At 45.4% G+C, this 14,757-nt stretch overlaps 1 protein-coding gene across 4 annotated transcripts in view; it reads right to left on the bottom strand.

Annotated features, from left to right (window-relative positions):
* The window catches only part of Chfr (checkpoint with forkhead and ring finger domains), a 29,258-nt gene extending 15,842 nt beyond the window's left edge, over nucleotides 1-13,416 (bottom strand). For 2 of the 4 annotated variants that reach the window (XM_027952049.2, XM_027952048.2), the window contains exons 1-6: nucleotides 13,070-13,213; nucleotides 7,149-7,248; nucleotides 4,981-5,090; nucleotides 4,073-4,132; nucleotides 3,751-3,963; nucleotides 571-738 (exon numbers count right to left, since the gene is read on the bottom strand). In XM_027952049.2, the coding sequence (XP_027807850.1) occupies nucleotides 571-738; nucleotides 3,751-3,963; nucleotides 4,073-4,132; nucleotides 4,981-5,090; nucleotides 7,149-7,248; nucleotides 13,070-13,199 (781 nt within the window). In that variant the 5' untranslated portion in view covers nucleotides 13,200-13,213. Of the gene's footprint in view, nucleotides 1-570; nucleotides 739-3,750; nucleotides 3,964-4,072; nucleotides 4,133-4,980; nucleotides 5,091-7,148; nucleotides 7,249-13,069; nucleotides 13,214-13,328 lie in introns of those variants that run through there. The other 2 variants (XM_071615778.1, XM_071615780.1) reach the window with 2 other exon arrangements.
* Between the last annotated feature and the right edge of the window lie 1,341 nt (nucleotides 13,417-14,757).

Below are 14,757 nucleotides of genomic sequence, written 5' to 3'. Positions count from 1 at the left end.
TTAAATTTTGGCTTTTAAAGTACAGACATTTTTTCTCTAAATCATCTTCAATGTGAAGGCTCAAACTATCATCTAAGACAACATCAAAGCAGGGCATTGTGGTGCACATCTATAAGTCTTAGGAGGCTGAGGCAAGAGGATTGCAAGTTCAAGGCCAATCTGAGAATTTAGAGAGACTCTTCTCAAAATGAAAAATAAGTTGGGGTTGCAGCTCGGTGGCAGAGCACTGTCCAGCATGCACAAAGCCGTGGGTTCAACCCTAGTTACACACACACACACAAAAAAAAAAGATCTAGAGAGAGAACTCTGGCATCCATGTTGCAATTAGGAATATACTACCTCTAGACCCAAGACTGTAGCCTGGTGGCAAGCAGTTCCATCCAGATCACACAATGGGAAAGAAAAGGCCCCAATTTCATTTAGCAAATGTGAGGTGCTGCAGTAATCATCTGAAGGGGTCTCCATGGGTAAGCACAAATGAAGCCACATGCAAGGCCATGGCCACCAAGCCCAGAGTACTCCTAGCACCTCGTGGAGAGGGCAGAGGATGCATGGAGCTGCAAGACCAACCTGCTTTCATTTTCTTTTTCATGGGCTCCAGATCCTCCTGGTTCTGGGGTTCCAGCAAAGAAAACTGTGCTCCCTCTCTGTCTGGGAGAGCTGACGTAAGGCTGGAGAGTTCACTACTTCCCACAGATGGACCACATCCTTTTAGGGAAAATCCTGTACCCCCGGGTCCTGTGAAAAGGGAAAAACAAGACAGGTTCTAATTTCTCTATTTCATGAGAGAACATGCTGGTAAAGTATCACTGATTTAAGCCAAATGCAATCCGCAGTCCAAGATGTCATAGTTTAAGAATGACACACCACTTCTGCTATGTCGATACCATGAACATCATGTCTTATATACATTTGGGCCCATTTCTGTGTGAGTGGAGCTGGGGGCAAAAGCACATTCACAAGGGAAGAAATGCAGATATGTCTTTGACAGGACCAGCCCTGAGCACTGGTGGACCATGTGCAAACCCACATGCCAACAATCACACAGTGCACATTTCAGGGCGAATGTTCCAAATAGAGGCCCATGTGAAGCAGAGGCCTTTGGCAGGAGTGGAACAGTTGTATGATCATGGGAAGGAAGAGGGCGGTCATTGGCAGGCATAGAAGAAGAAGCTAGAGACACATAACTGGAAGGAGTTTGGCAATTTACTACATCCTCTGTCTTCATTGAGATCTAGTTTGGAATATCACAGTATGACAGGTATGTAGTCCATGATATTCAAACCATGTTATATGATAAACTTAGAGTAGCTGAGGAGAAAAGAATGACTTTGGAAACAGCTGAACCCCTGTACTGAGGGGAAAAGCTAACAGCTCCCGGGCTGGCTCCTGTCCCCACCACTCACTCACACTACAACTGTGAGAGGCTGCTGTGCTTCGATCTCCAGAATAAAGAGCATGGTAATGGCTCCTCCCTGACTGGCTCCATCAAGGAGTCTTAACCAAAAAAGAGCACTTACTACACTATCTCATGTCTAATAGGTGCTCAACAAGTCTTCACCATAGTTACTTTGTTAGTGTAAGTGTTTTGCTACTGTTAATGTTTATAAGTATAATTGTTTTCTTAGTGTTAGTGTTTAGTGTTAGTGTTTATAAGCATATTATACATATATGCTTAGGCATATGGACAGAAAAAATTTTATTATTTAAAATTTACAAATATATGAATGCATTACCTCTTTAAAGAACTTAGAACATAATCACAGTTTACCAGACTAAACACAATGCACACAGATGGACGGACTAAAAGATTATCTAACTTAAGGTTCTCTTTAAACTGTCCCATGCCTGAGTTCTGAGGAAGTCCTTATAATATTCATAAAATATTATGAATAGGTTAGGATGACAGATGTGGCATGCCTGACCTAAGCATGTGGCTAGAGAGCTGCACCCAACCCAGAGCCTGCCCTTGAGTGTGATGAGCCATGCAAATGGACTGAGTAGCACTTCCACTTCTTTGGGACTATCATGGCATGGAATGAGTCACAGGTGTTGGAACCAGTTGTGGAGAGCCAGCACACATCCCACCTGTGCTATCTATACTTGAGGAACCCTGGTGAAGGTGCACAGGCCTAGAGAGCTTTAAGACTTTATCTAGTTGATCACTCAGGTCTGGCATGTTTGCCTTTTGAATGTGATTGCAATTTCTTTCATTCATAAATTTGAGGTAATTATGTTAAAATGAAGGCATATCAAGAGACTTTGAGAAGCTGGGGCTTTAGTTTAAAAGTTTACATGGGCTGGGCATGGTGGCAATGCCTATGATCCCAATCATTCAGGAGGCTGAGCAGGAGGACCAAAAGTTGAAGACCAGGCTGGGCAACTTAGCAAGACCCTATCTCAGAACAAAAAATTTTTTAAAAGCTGGAAATGTAGCTCATTGATATGAGTGCCCCTGGATGGATTCAACCCCAGTATTGGGAGGGGGGGAACACTTCATTGAAAAATCAAAGAACACCAAGTACAGTGGTACATGCTTATAATCCCAGCAGCCTGGGAGACTGAGGCAGGAGGATCACAAGTTCAAAGCCAGCCTCAGCAATCTAGCAAGGCTCTAAGTAACCTGATGATACCCTGTCTCAAAACAAAAAATAAAGAGGGCTGGGGATGTGGCTCAGTGGATAAGCACCCCTGGGTTCAATCCTTGGTAGCAAAAAAAAAAAAAAAAAAAAAAAAATCAAAGACCTTAATAACCAGGGAGAAATAACATCTTCCTGATTTTGTAAAAATATCAATTCTCCCCAAATCAATATCTCAAAAAGATTTCTTTTTAACTTGAAAAGCTAATTCTAAAGATAATCTAGATGAAAAATACAAGTGAATAACTGAGAAAGTAAACTAAAAAAAAAAAAATCAAAAATCAAAGCAGACTGTGGTCTAATTACTGAATACATGTGTACACCACCTGCAAGGACACATTCATATTATACTGCACCTGGATGTTCTGACTTTATCCCAATAACTGTGGGGAAAGCCAAAAAGAGCTAAGCTATCAGGAACAAGGCATGTAAAATTGGTTTCAAACTATACATTTCTCTGCTGAGCTTAGTGGTACATTCCTGTAGTCCCAGTGACTTGGCAGGCAGAGGCAGGAGAATCATAAACTTGAGGCCACCCTCAGCAACTTAGGGCACCCTGTCTCAAAATAAAATAAAAAGGACTGAGGTATATAGCTCAGTGATAGAGCACTTGTATAGCAAGCACAATGCCTGGGGTTCCATCCCCAGTACCATTTTTTTTTTTTTTAATATGCTCTACCCTGAGTAAACCCAGAAATATTATACCAAGTGAAAGAAGTTGGTCACAAAAGACCATATACTGTATGATTCCACATATGTGAAATATCCAAAACAGGCAAATCTAAAGCAACGTATTTCCTTTCAAGTGACAGAATGTTCCAGACTCAGTGATCATGGGCATGCAATTTTGTGAATATACTAAAAACCACTGATGTGTACACTGTAATTGTGTGATGTGTATAGTATATGGAGCATACCTCAATAAGAAATAAGAGAATATAGAAATACCATGGTACCTGCAGTATTTCTCTTGGGGAAGGACAGGTCAATACTTGCCACTACAGAACTCCTGCTAAGGAGAGCCTTGGTTGAGGCTTTTCTGTCTGTGACAATGTGGTAAAGATTAGGAAACAAAGCACCGTGGTTGTCACCGTGACCTCCTCCATCTCACCAGAGCTGAAGGAATGTTCTCGCCCTGTGGCAGTCGGCTCTGTGGAAGAGGTGGAGGCCCTGGGGAAGAGGTCTGATGTCGACGTTGATGGCTGTGGTTCCTCCAAGCATGCCTGAGTGGCGGGAGACAACGAAGGTGGGACCTGGGGGTCGTCACCTCGTCCTGGACCTGAGGACTCTTTGGTCACATGGAACACATTTTCTTTATTGGCTTCTGCAAGCACAAAAGGAACGCATACTGAGAGCCCAGGAAGACATCCCAGGGCTGGAACCAAAGTACACTGTCCCCCACGCATCCATGTCTTTGCCACAAGATCACTTACCAAAGGATTCTCGTGTCATGCCTTGCTTTTCACGTAGAGATTCATAGAGGTATGCCACATCTAGGAGTAAATCAACCCTATCAGAGGGTGGCCATGTAGGAGGGGCCCCTCATCTCGCAGCCCATCTACCTGCTGATTATCTTCACTTACCAGCCAGTAACCACATTCACCAGTTTAAGAGATTCTAACACAATTGACGTGCAACATCTTTGCCAACTAAAATAAGAAGCCTCAGGGAATGACCTCAGGAAGCAGACTAAGGCAAATAATACATGCTGCTCATAATTAAAGAAAAGAACAAACTCAAGATTCTTCCATGTGGCAAGGGGCTGGTTTTATGCCCACTGTGCCCTAAGGAACCTTTGCCCCTGCTTCTTCTTCCTTACCAAGGAAGATCTTCCTGTGTTCTTTGAGTCTCAAGGATGCCTTTAAATCAGAGGGCTCCCAGCACTCCTTGTCCTACTCAGTGATCATGGGCATGCAATTTTGTGAATATACATCATTCTCTCTCTCTCACACACACACACACACACACACACACACAGTCCTGGAGTTGACCTTCACTGCCTCCTATACAGTCTCCAAGAGCAGAGCCAACAAGGGCCCAGGCCCTCTTCCTAGGTTTTGCTCCCCACAGCTCCAGTTCTTCCACCTGGCCCCACTTGCTCCTCCTTGGCTGTTTTGATGCGCTGCTCACAACTATGGAGGCATTCTTGAAGAAAGGCTCTGACTGTGGTCGACACTACCATTCTCCAGCTGTTTACACCAAGAGTTCACACAACAACAAAGGGAATATATACAGGAGACACCTGTGCCAACACTTTCTAAAGATATGCCCCAGCCTCAGCTGGACACTCCCTTAGCACAGCACTGGGGATGAGTCTAGCCAGTATGTTTTCCTCTCTTACTGTGTTCGGGCTCGTTTTTCCTGTACACCAAGTAGATGACATCCCCCGTCTGCAGAGGACAAGTCTGCTTCTTAACCACCTTCAGCTTGTTGATCACAGTTCCGTTGGTACTGTAAAGAAAACAAAGTGCAATTTATCCTTCTCAAAGTAATTTGGGATTAAATTATTTTTCTACCACCATTAGGAAACTGGCTCAATATTATCATTTTGAAAATACTCATAGGAATGATGTAACTATTTTACAATGCACATATTCAAGTACCCTCTTAAAATTCTCTTGGGGAAAAAGCTTGCCTGTTACTCCTTTACTGACAACCTACCTGGCAACCAAACCATTTGTCTCATCGAGTGTTTTAATAATTCTGCTACTCCCATGCCAGACTCCCTTCGCGTGCCTCCTGGTGGGTCCCGAGGCCCCTCAGCAGCATTGTGCTTCCATTTCCAGCCTCTTGTGAGTTGTGGGCAACACTGTCCACATGTGCACCCTGGCATCGCATCCCCCAGATAAGCATAGCTCCCTCCTAAGAGATGGGCGCTGGCTCTTGGGAAGATGACTTGGCCCCTGTGCTCAGAACACATAGCCTGGATCAGCAGTGGCCACACTGCTGGATGGGAAAGGTCAAGATCCATGGTATAAGGGGAGGACCAAGTAAGAGGGAACAGGAAGTGTTTCCTGGGGAAGATCTAATGGTGTCCAGGAGTCAGCTACATGACAGATACTGAATGCATAAAACTCAGCACCTGAACCACCACATGCCTCAGCTTTGCAGGCTCACTAGGAGGAGGGGATTCACATCTGAGCAGTTCACTTAGGTCAGGGAACAGGAAACATTTTCTGTAAAGAGCCAGACAATAAGAGTTCCTGTTCTGTGGTCACAAAGTCTCTGTCCAACTACTCAGCTCTGCTGCTATAATGTAAAAGCCGCCAATGACAGCATGTAAACAGTCACAGCCATGCCCAGTAAACCTACAACAAAAGCTGGATATGAGCTGGCACAGTAGTTCACAAATGTAATCCTAGCATCTCAGAAGGCTGAGGCAGGAAGACCACAAGTTCAAAGCCAGCCTCAGCAACTTAGAGAGGCCCCATGCATCTTAGCCTTGTCTCAGAATATAAAATGGGCTAGGGATGTGGCTCAGTGATTAAGCACCTCTGGGTTCAATACCTGGTATCAAAAAAAAAAAAAAAAAAAAAAAGCTGGATGTGGTGGTGCACACCTGTAATCCCACCTACTCTGGAGGCCAAGGTAGGAGAATTGCAAGTTGAAAGCCAGCCTCAGCAACTTGGCAAGACCCTGTCTCAAAAGAAAAATTGGAGATATAGCTCACTGGCAAAGCATTCTTGGATTTGATCACCCGTACTGGAAGAAAAAAGAAAAAAAACCTCCAACAAGCAGTGCATCAGTGTGTTGACCTCGACCATGCAGTACAGCAGGCCCTCAGCCCCCACAGCTCACCCTCAACCATCCTCCTCCCCAGCTCCTGCAATGACTTCCCACTGCTCTCAGCTGGAGCCCACACTCCCTGGAGTGGCTTCCCGTGCACCACTCTGACCATATATCCCAGTACCTCTGGGCCTTGGCCATGCAGTGCCTCTTGCCCGGCTGCCCCTTCCCCTGTAGCCTGCCTCTGCCCAGGCACGCAGCATCTCTGGATGCTAGAGAAAGGAAGGAGTGGAGTCTCCCTGGAGCCTCTAGAAGGAACCACTAGTCCAGACCTTGATTTTATCTTTTCCTTGCTTTTTATTGGTGCATTGCAATTACACATAACAATGGGATTCATTGTCACACATTCCATGTGTGTGTGATATAACTATAATTTGGTCAGTATTGTTCCAAACCTTGATTTTAGCCTAGTTAGACCCATGTTGGACTTTGAAACTACAAAACTAAGATGATGAATTTATCAGACATCATAGGGCATCCCTGTATTCAAACCAAAAATGCATCCATTGCTTGTGAGTCTTGTTTATGAGCCATATTTAACTTAATAGGAATGCATGGGCCATAGACACCACACATCACCCAGGTGTCCCTTCTGGAAACCTGAAGTACATCTGCCACAAGGAGCTCCTGAGTCAGAGGAAGGAGCCATGGGGTTGCACTCAAAACAATGCCTCAGTCTCCTGAGCCACACGAGCTCACAGGAAACTAGTGCAGGACTCTCACCTGGTATCTTCCAGTGTTGCCTGGCCAGACTTCTCATCCACAAGTATTTTACAGTGATCTCCAGAGACCAGTTTATTGCTAGGGAAGGAGAGGTCACAACCTAAAACAGAGAGGGTAGCAGGACACTGGACTTGACTCTCGGGTTCGGCAAACACTACTGCCTTGCTTCACTAAAGCAGGTGACAGTGGCACACACCCCTGGAAACAGTACTCGTGTGCCAGAGCGTTAATCCAGAGGGACAGGGTCTGGCCCACCCCCATCAAACCTCAACAGCTTTTTCCTGGCAATTTTACAGCATGCCCACATGCACATCTAGTCCAATAAATATTATCAGAAGTTTTAAAAAAAACTCAGGGGCTTAATTAGCTCTTCAGTATTTCACCTACTCCTTAACTTCTTCTCTATGTAAACTTAGGTTTCATAAGTCATCACAAAACTGAAGCAATGACAGTCACAGAATATATAAAACCAAATTATCATAGGCACATGTATAAGAAAATATAAAACAGAAGGGGAATGTGTCCACAACTGACTAAAGTCATTGTGTCTTCAATAAATATAAGAGGGGATATCTTCAAATACTTACTTGCTCTCGTTTTAAATCAAAAGGAAAACTATCAGAAGCTTTTAAATGTCTAATCACTAATTACCACTGCTTATAAGAGCAGTCTAAGATGATACATAATGATACTAAAGAATTAAGGGCAATTAAAAAAGGAATTGATACTGGGCATGATGGCACACACCTGTAATTCACAGCTCCAGAGGAGACCAACAACCCAAAGCAGTGGAAGATATGGACATGTCACAGCCCACTTAAGTCCCGTGAAAGCTGGTTTCAAGGAAGGTGCCCCCAACCCCAAAACACACAGAGCTGCCATATGGGCTTCCAAAGGAAAAAGTGGCCAAGAACTGAGATAGCTGTAGGAGGAGGTCATGGCAAGTTTGAGGATGTGGCAACACTGGTCTGGGAGCTGTGGATGACAGAAGTAATCAGAAGTTCACTATTGTTAAGAGGCCATTCTCTGGCTAGGATTTAGCTCAGTGGCAAAGAGTCTGCCTTGCATTCGCAAAGCCCTGGGTTCGTCCCCCAGTTCCAAAAAAGGATAGAAAAAAAAAAAAGATGCCAGTTATCTCCAGATGTGGTGGCACACGCCTCTAATCCCAGTGGCTGTCGCAGGAGGATTGCAAGTTCAAAGACAGCCTCAGCCAAAGTGAGGCCCTAAGCAACTCAGTGAGACCCTGCCTCTAAATAAAATACAAAATAAGGCTGGGGATATGGCTCAGTGGTCAAGTGCCTCTGAGTTCAATACCCAGTATCCACCCTCCCCCCACCAAAAAAGATGCCAGTTCTCTCCTGGATTAGTTCACATATTTGATGCAATTCCAACCAAAAGCCCAGAAGGCTTACAGAAACTGCAAACTGATTTTAAAGTTCATAGGAAAAAATTTATTAGCATATCCAAGGGAATTTTGAAAAAGAACAAAGTTGGAAGATTTAGATATCTTGACTAACTTAGCATGAAAGACAGTGTTATGTTGGTGTAAGGATGGCCAGTCCTAGAGAAATGCAAAACCTAAAACTACGAAGTTTGTGGTGGAAAACAAAGAAAAAAAATATTATTGATGCTTGCTCTGGTGAGAATTTCTTAGACAGGATGCAAAAAGTATAATCCAGAAAGAAAAATATTGATAAAATGAAGTTCATCCAAAATATATATCTAGCTAGATGTGGTGGTTCTTGTCTGTAATCCCAGATACTTTGGAGGTTGGGGCAGGAGGATCACAAGTCTGAGGCCAGACTGGGCAATTTGGCAAGACCCTGTCTCAAAAGGGGAGGGCTGTGAGGCTGGGGATGTAACTCAATGAAGAACACTTGTGTATCATCTGCAAAGCCCTAGGTTGTATCCTCAGCACCATAACAAACAAACAAAATTAAACATCTGTTCTTCAAAAGACTCTGCCTATGAAGATGAATGGACAAGCCACAGACTAGTGAAAATATTTGTGAAACACTCATCTGATAAAGGTATTGTATCCAGAATTTACAGCTGACACTGGCAACTCAATAACAAGAAAGTCAACAATGCAATTTTAAAAGATTCAAACACTTTATCTCTTTGATAATCTCTTTGAGATGTGGATGGCAAATAAGCAGATGAAAAACGTCCAACATCATTAGTCAGAGAAATGAAAGTGAAAGCCTTCCAGCACCACCACAGAACTGGCTCAAAGTAAGACTGACTACATCCAAGGCTACCAAAGAGCAAGTGGAACAACCAGACCAGTCATGCACTGCTAGGGGGAATGAAAAACAGCAAACCATTCTGGAAAACACTTTGGGAGCTTCTGACGGTGATAAGCATACACTTAACACATGTCACAGAAATCCCACTCCTAAGTATTTAGCTAAGAAAAATAAACATGCATGTCCAAACAAAGACCTGTAAACTTATATGTATAATAGCTTTATTTCTGATAAAACAAGAAACAAACTAATGTCCATCCATTGGTAGTTAACTAACAAACAAAATGTGGTATGTACAAAAGCAGAATACTACTCACCACAAAAGGAACAATCACGGACACAAGCAAGTGCAAAGAACAACTATCAGAATACCCCTCCAAGGAGAGTCGCAGAGTGGGTACAGGTCTGTGGGGGATGCTGTGTTCCACCTGGATGGTACTCCAGAAAGCCAGAGCCACAGGGATAGAAAGTGGACACACTGGTGGCTTCCAGGAGCCGGGGTTGAGGGAAGGGGCTGTGGGACCAGGATGTGCTCTTTATGGTCACCAGGGGACTTTCTGGATGCTGGAGATATTCTACATCTTGACAGGTGGAGCTGGACTCATGGAACTGAACACCAAAACAGATGTTATCATATGTAAATCTCTCTATAAAAATAGATTTAAAAATCATATTTTTGCTGGGCACAGTGGTGCATGCCTCTCATCCCAGTGACTCGGGAGGCTGAGGCAGGAGAGTTGCAAGTTTGAGGCCAGCCTTGGCAACTTAATGAGACTCTGTCTCGTTAATAAAAAATAAAAAGGGCTGGGGATATAGCTCAGTCGTAAAGCACCCCTAGGTTCAATTTCCAGTACAAAAAAAAAACCCCAAAAAACAAACCTTACTTACATAAACTTTATATATTTTTGGAATTACTTTGTTACATTTATCCAAGGTGAATATCACCTGTGGTCAAGATATTCTCACTCCACCGAGCATATCCACCAGGACGATCCCCTCATAGCCAAGCCCCAGGTGCCAACTGCATCACCAGTATGGATTTCAAGACAGGCTTCCATATGCCAGCACTCGCACATTCTAGTTTGGAACCAAGATGATCTGCCCTGCTTGCCACTGTGGGTGAGGTTCTTAAATTCTTTCCTAGATGCAGCTCGGTGCTCCTCCCCAGTGCCTGGCACGTGGCAGGCAAGCATTCTTCTCAGATAAACATCCAGTCACACAACTCTGAGGACCCAAGGCTGTGTCCCCCACAACTCATGTAGAGGCCCCAAAGTGACTACCTGAAGGTAGGACCTGTGGGGAGTCGACAAAACCGAAATGGGTCACAAGGGTATGGCTCTGATCTGATGCAACTGGTGCTCTTTTTCTTTCTTTCTTTTTTTGTTGGGGAGGGTATGAGGGATTGAACCCAGGGATGTTTAACAATTGAGCCACATCCCCAGCTCTTTTTATTTTTTATTTTGAGACAGGATCTTGCCAAGATACTTTGGGACTTACGAAACTGCCAAAACTGGCTTTGAACTTGCCATTCTCCTGTCTCAGCCTCCTGAGTTGCTGGGATCATAGACATGTGCCAGGCAGTTAGTGTTCTTTTTTAGCTGTAGATGGACACAATATCTTTATTTTATTTATTTTATTTTTATGTGGTGCTGAGGATCGAACCCAGCACCTCACACATGCTAGGCAAGCACTCCACCACTGAGCCACAATCCCAGCCCTGGTCAGTGCTCTTTTAAGAAAAGGAAAAGAGACCAGCATGTGCCTTCTTTACCAGATGAAGACACAGCTAGAAGGCAGCCCCTGCAGGAACACCATCCTCACCAGGAACCAAAGTGGCCAGCATGGACTTTACCTTGGCTTCCCAGACTCCAAAACTGAGAAATAGCTTTTTAAGCCACTGTTTAAGCCACTCAGAATGTGGCTGTTTACGCCACTCAGAATGTGTATTTTATTATGGCAGTAAGAACAGACTAATACAGCACCTTTATGTTTTTGATAGCACCATTATTAATGCATTCACTGAAAGTACTTTTCTTAAAGCAGATTTTTCCTCCCTGCCTTAACATGAAGTTGAATGTCTTGACGTGTAATAGCATGCATAATGTGCTATAACAGTGACTGATGAAAGTGCTAACTATAAGCCAGGCTTGTTTCAGCAGTTCACATATGATCTTATTTAATCCTCACAGCAACTCTACGAAGGAGACACAAAGACTTGGAAAGGTATGTTGTTAGCCCAAAGTAAGCTGTGTTGGTGACAGGTTGGAAACCAGGAAGCCTGCTTCCAAGGCCTCTACTCTCACCAAATCTTAGTATAAAGGTGCAGGCACATTGTAAAAGGTGAAACTAACCCAAAATATTTGTTTCTGGATAGCAATCTTTCCCATTCCCTCTCCCTCTTTTTTTTTTTTTCTTTCAGTACTAGGGATAGAACTCAGGGGTGTTCTGCCACTGAACTGAGCTACATTCCCAGTCCTTTTTATTTTAACACAGAGTTTCACTAAATTGCCTAGGCTGGCCTTGAACTTGTGATTCTCCTGCTTCAATCTTCCAATTAGCTGGAATTATAGGCATACTCCAAGGCACCAGGCTCATTCTCCCTCTTTTAAAGCATGAAGTCAGCGGTGCATGGGGGCACATGCCTGTGATCCCAGTGACAGGAGGTTAGGGCAGGAGGATTTCAAGTTCAAGGCCAGCTTCAAAAACTTAATGAGACCCTAAGCAACTTAGTGAGAACTTGTCTGAAAATTTTTAAAAATTTTATAAGGGCTGGAGATGTGGCTCAGTGGATAAGTGCTCCTGGGTTTGATCCCCAGTACCAACCAACCAAACAAACAAACAACAAAAACAAAAACCTATGAAGTCAGAGTGATGATATATTAATTTTCAGACAAACTAAACATGTTATGAACCTGACTACTTACTTCTCTCCAACCAGGAAAGCTACAAGGGAAGTCAAATTACCAGGCGCAGCTGAGGAGTCTAAAAACAAGTAGTGCAGAAGTTGAAGGTACTTTCTCTCTCTAGATGTGTGTAATTTTGTTCAAGTCTTTAGCTTCCTATACTCATTAAGCAAATAATTATTTTAGGAGCTAGGAATAAGATATTATTAAATGCAGACACTACAACCATAAACTGACCTTCCTCACTGCTTACCTACATTCCATAAATATCAGTATATTCTTTGTCTTCATTTGTTTCAAGGTATTCTCTAATGTCCCTTGTGGCTTCTTTGACCCCCCATCATTTAAGATTTGTGTTTAAATCCCACATAACTGTGAATTTGCTAATTTCATTCCACCATTTTTAGAGAAGAAACTTTGTATAGTAACGGACGTGAGAAATTGTTTTCTGAAGGATATATTAATGATACTAGTCTATAAAGCCATGAATAAGGAATAAATGAACTACACGAAGCATTCGGAATTGCACCTGGGGCAGACAAATATATTAATAAATGGCAGGTCTTACATGAGCCCATTTCATGAAAGTGGAAAGCACACTGCACCCCCAGCAGCCTGGTGGGCTCCCCCGCCACCCACTCCCAGTCCTCGTCTCTCTTGCTGGTCCCGCCTTCGGTCCTGTCCCTCCCCACCCGCGTCCTGCCCTCGGTGCCAATCCCGGTCGGTCTCTGTCCCCCCTCGGCTCCGCTCCATCGCCCCGGGCGCGCACCTCGCCTCCGCCCGATGGTCCACTCGCGTTTCCACAGCAGGACGTGCGGCTCGCTCTCCTCTGCGCCCAGGCGGAGGAGCCTCCCCCAGGGCTGCTGCGGCGGCTGCTCGCCTCCCCCGGGCGGCTCCATCGGACTCACGCCTACTGAGACCCGGAAACGCCTGCTGAAGGAGGCCCCGCCGGCCCGCGGGCGCGCGAGACTCGGCGCCCCTTACGCCGCCCGCCGCCCCCGGGCCTCCGGCCCACAGCCTCCACTCACCCCGCGCCCCGCGCCGGCCCCGGAACCGGCCGCCCCGCCGCTGTCAACAGACATCGCGGCCCTCAGCTGATCCGCGGGCGGGGCCGCCCGGCGCGCCCTGTGATTGGTTGGCGGCGACACGCACCGAGAGCGGCGGCTAGAGCGGCCCGGGGAGCGGCCACCAAGAGTCGGCCTGCGACCAGCGGAGTGTGCGCAGACGAGAGGCTGCGGACCAGACCGCCATCTTTGGTGCTGGCGGGGACAACTTCATCTTCGGGGATCACGGAAGTAGCTGCGGTGGGCGCCATGTTATGTTGGGGCAAAGGGCATGCAGTGACTTCTGGATTGGGCGTGCGACGGTTCTTAAAGCCTTACTCGAAATCCACACGCCTTTCGGCGATAGAAGCGACGGTGCGCTTTACCTGTAGTGAGATAAATGTAAATAGGATGACTTTCATACCCCGTTGTCACTTAGGGGTTACCGAGCCGGGACAGGCTGGCGGCTGGGGCTAGCTCTCGCCCTTGAATGACAGGGTTGGTGGGAGCCCAGCTCCGAGGCGGGTCTGCGGCGTCCTTCCACGTGCAGTGCTTTTTCCTTGACGTGGCTGACCCACTTAGTGGAACCTAGCGGCACTCCCCGGTGTGGTTCAGAGAACAACGTTCTCTGCCCTCTTGAAACATGACCGAGAACCAAATGACGGTGGGCACGGCCGTGCACATGCTTTCTGGGCGGAACCAAGCAGCGGTCTACACTGGTGAAGACCTCCAATTTAGTATTAAAGTGTGAGGTAGGCACCAGTTTTTGTACAAAAAAAAAATACATATACATATATAAACATTCGTAAATATAGGTGGGTAAATGCATCTCCACCTATATTTGCAAAAATAAGGACATCTCTGAGACATGGTAGTAAGTCAGGCCAAGGACTGAGGAGGCTGAGGCAGGAGGATCACAAGTTCAAGGCCAGCCTGGCACCTTAGCAGAGACCCTGTCTCAAAATAAATAAAAGGGCTGGCATGCAATTCAGTAGTAGAGCTGTTGTCTAGATGTGCAAGACCCCAGGGCAGACCCCAAATACTCCCCTGCCCACACATAACACCCTCCCTTCTCCTACTAAAATTTTCTAAAAGTTTGCAGAAGGGAATAGCAGTGACTGCCTCTGGGACATCATGGACTTGTGGTGGAGGGAGTGATGAGACATCTGTCACCACACACAGCCCTGCCTCTCTTCAAGACGCAGTGTGGTCTGAGAAATGCCTCACTGGGCAGTGTTGTGTGCCCATCAGGGTATATGTGCAAAGCCTGGGTGCAGGAGTGTGCTGGGCATGGGGTGTACACTATTAGACCTTTGTTCATAAGCCACAAACCTGTACAGCATGTTACTATACGGAATACTGTGAGCAGCCGTAACAATGGTATCTCTATATCTGAACAGAAAAGGAACAGTAA

This window comes from Marmota flaviventris, chromosome 1 (genome assembly GCF_047511675.1).
Source record: "Marmota flaviventris isolate mMarFla1 chromosome 1, mMarFla1.hap1, whole genome shotgun sequence".
NCBI lineage: Eukaryota > Metazoa > Chordata > Mammalia > Rodentia > Sciuridae > Marmota > Marmota flaviventris.
This window is presented reverse-complemented; position numbering and strand designations above follow the sequence as displayed.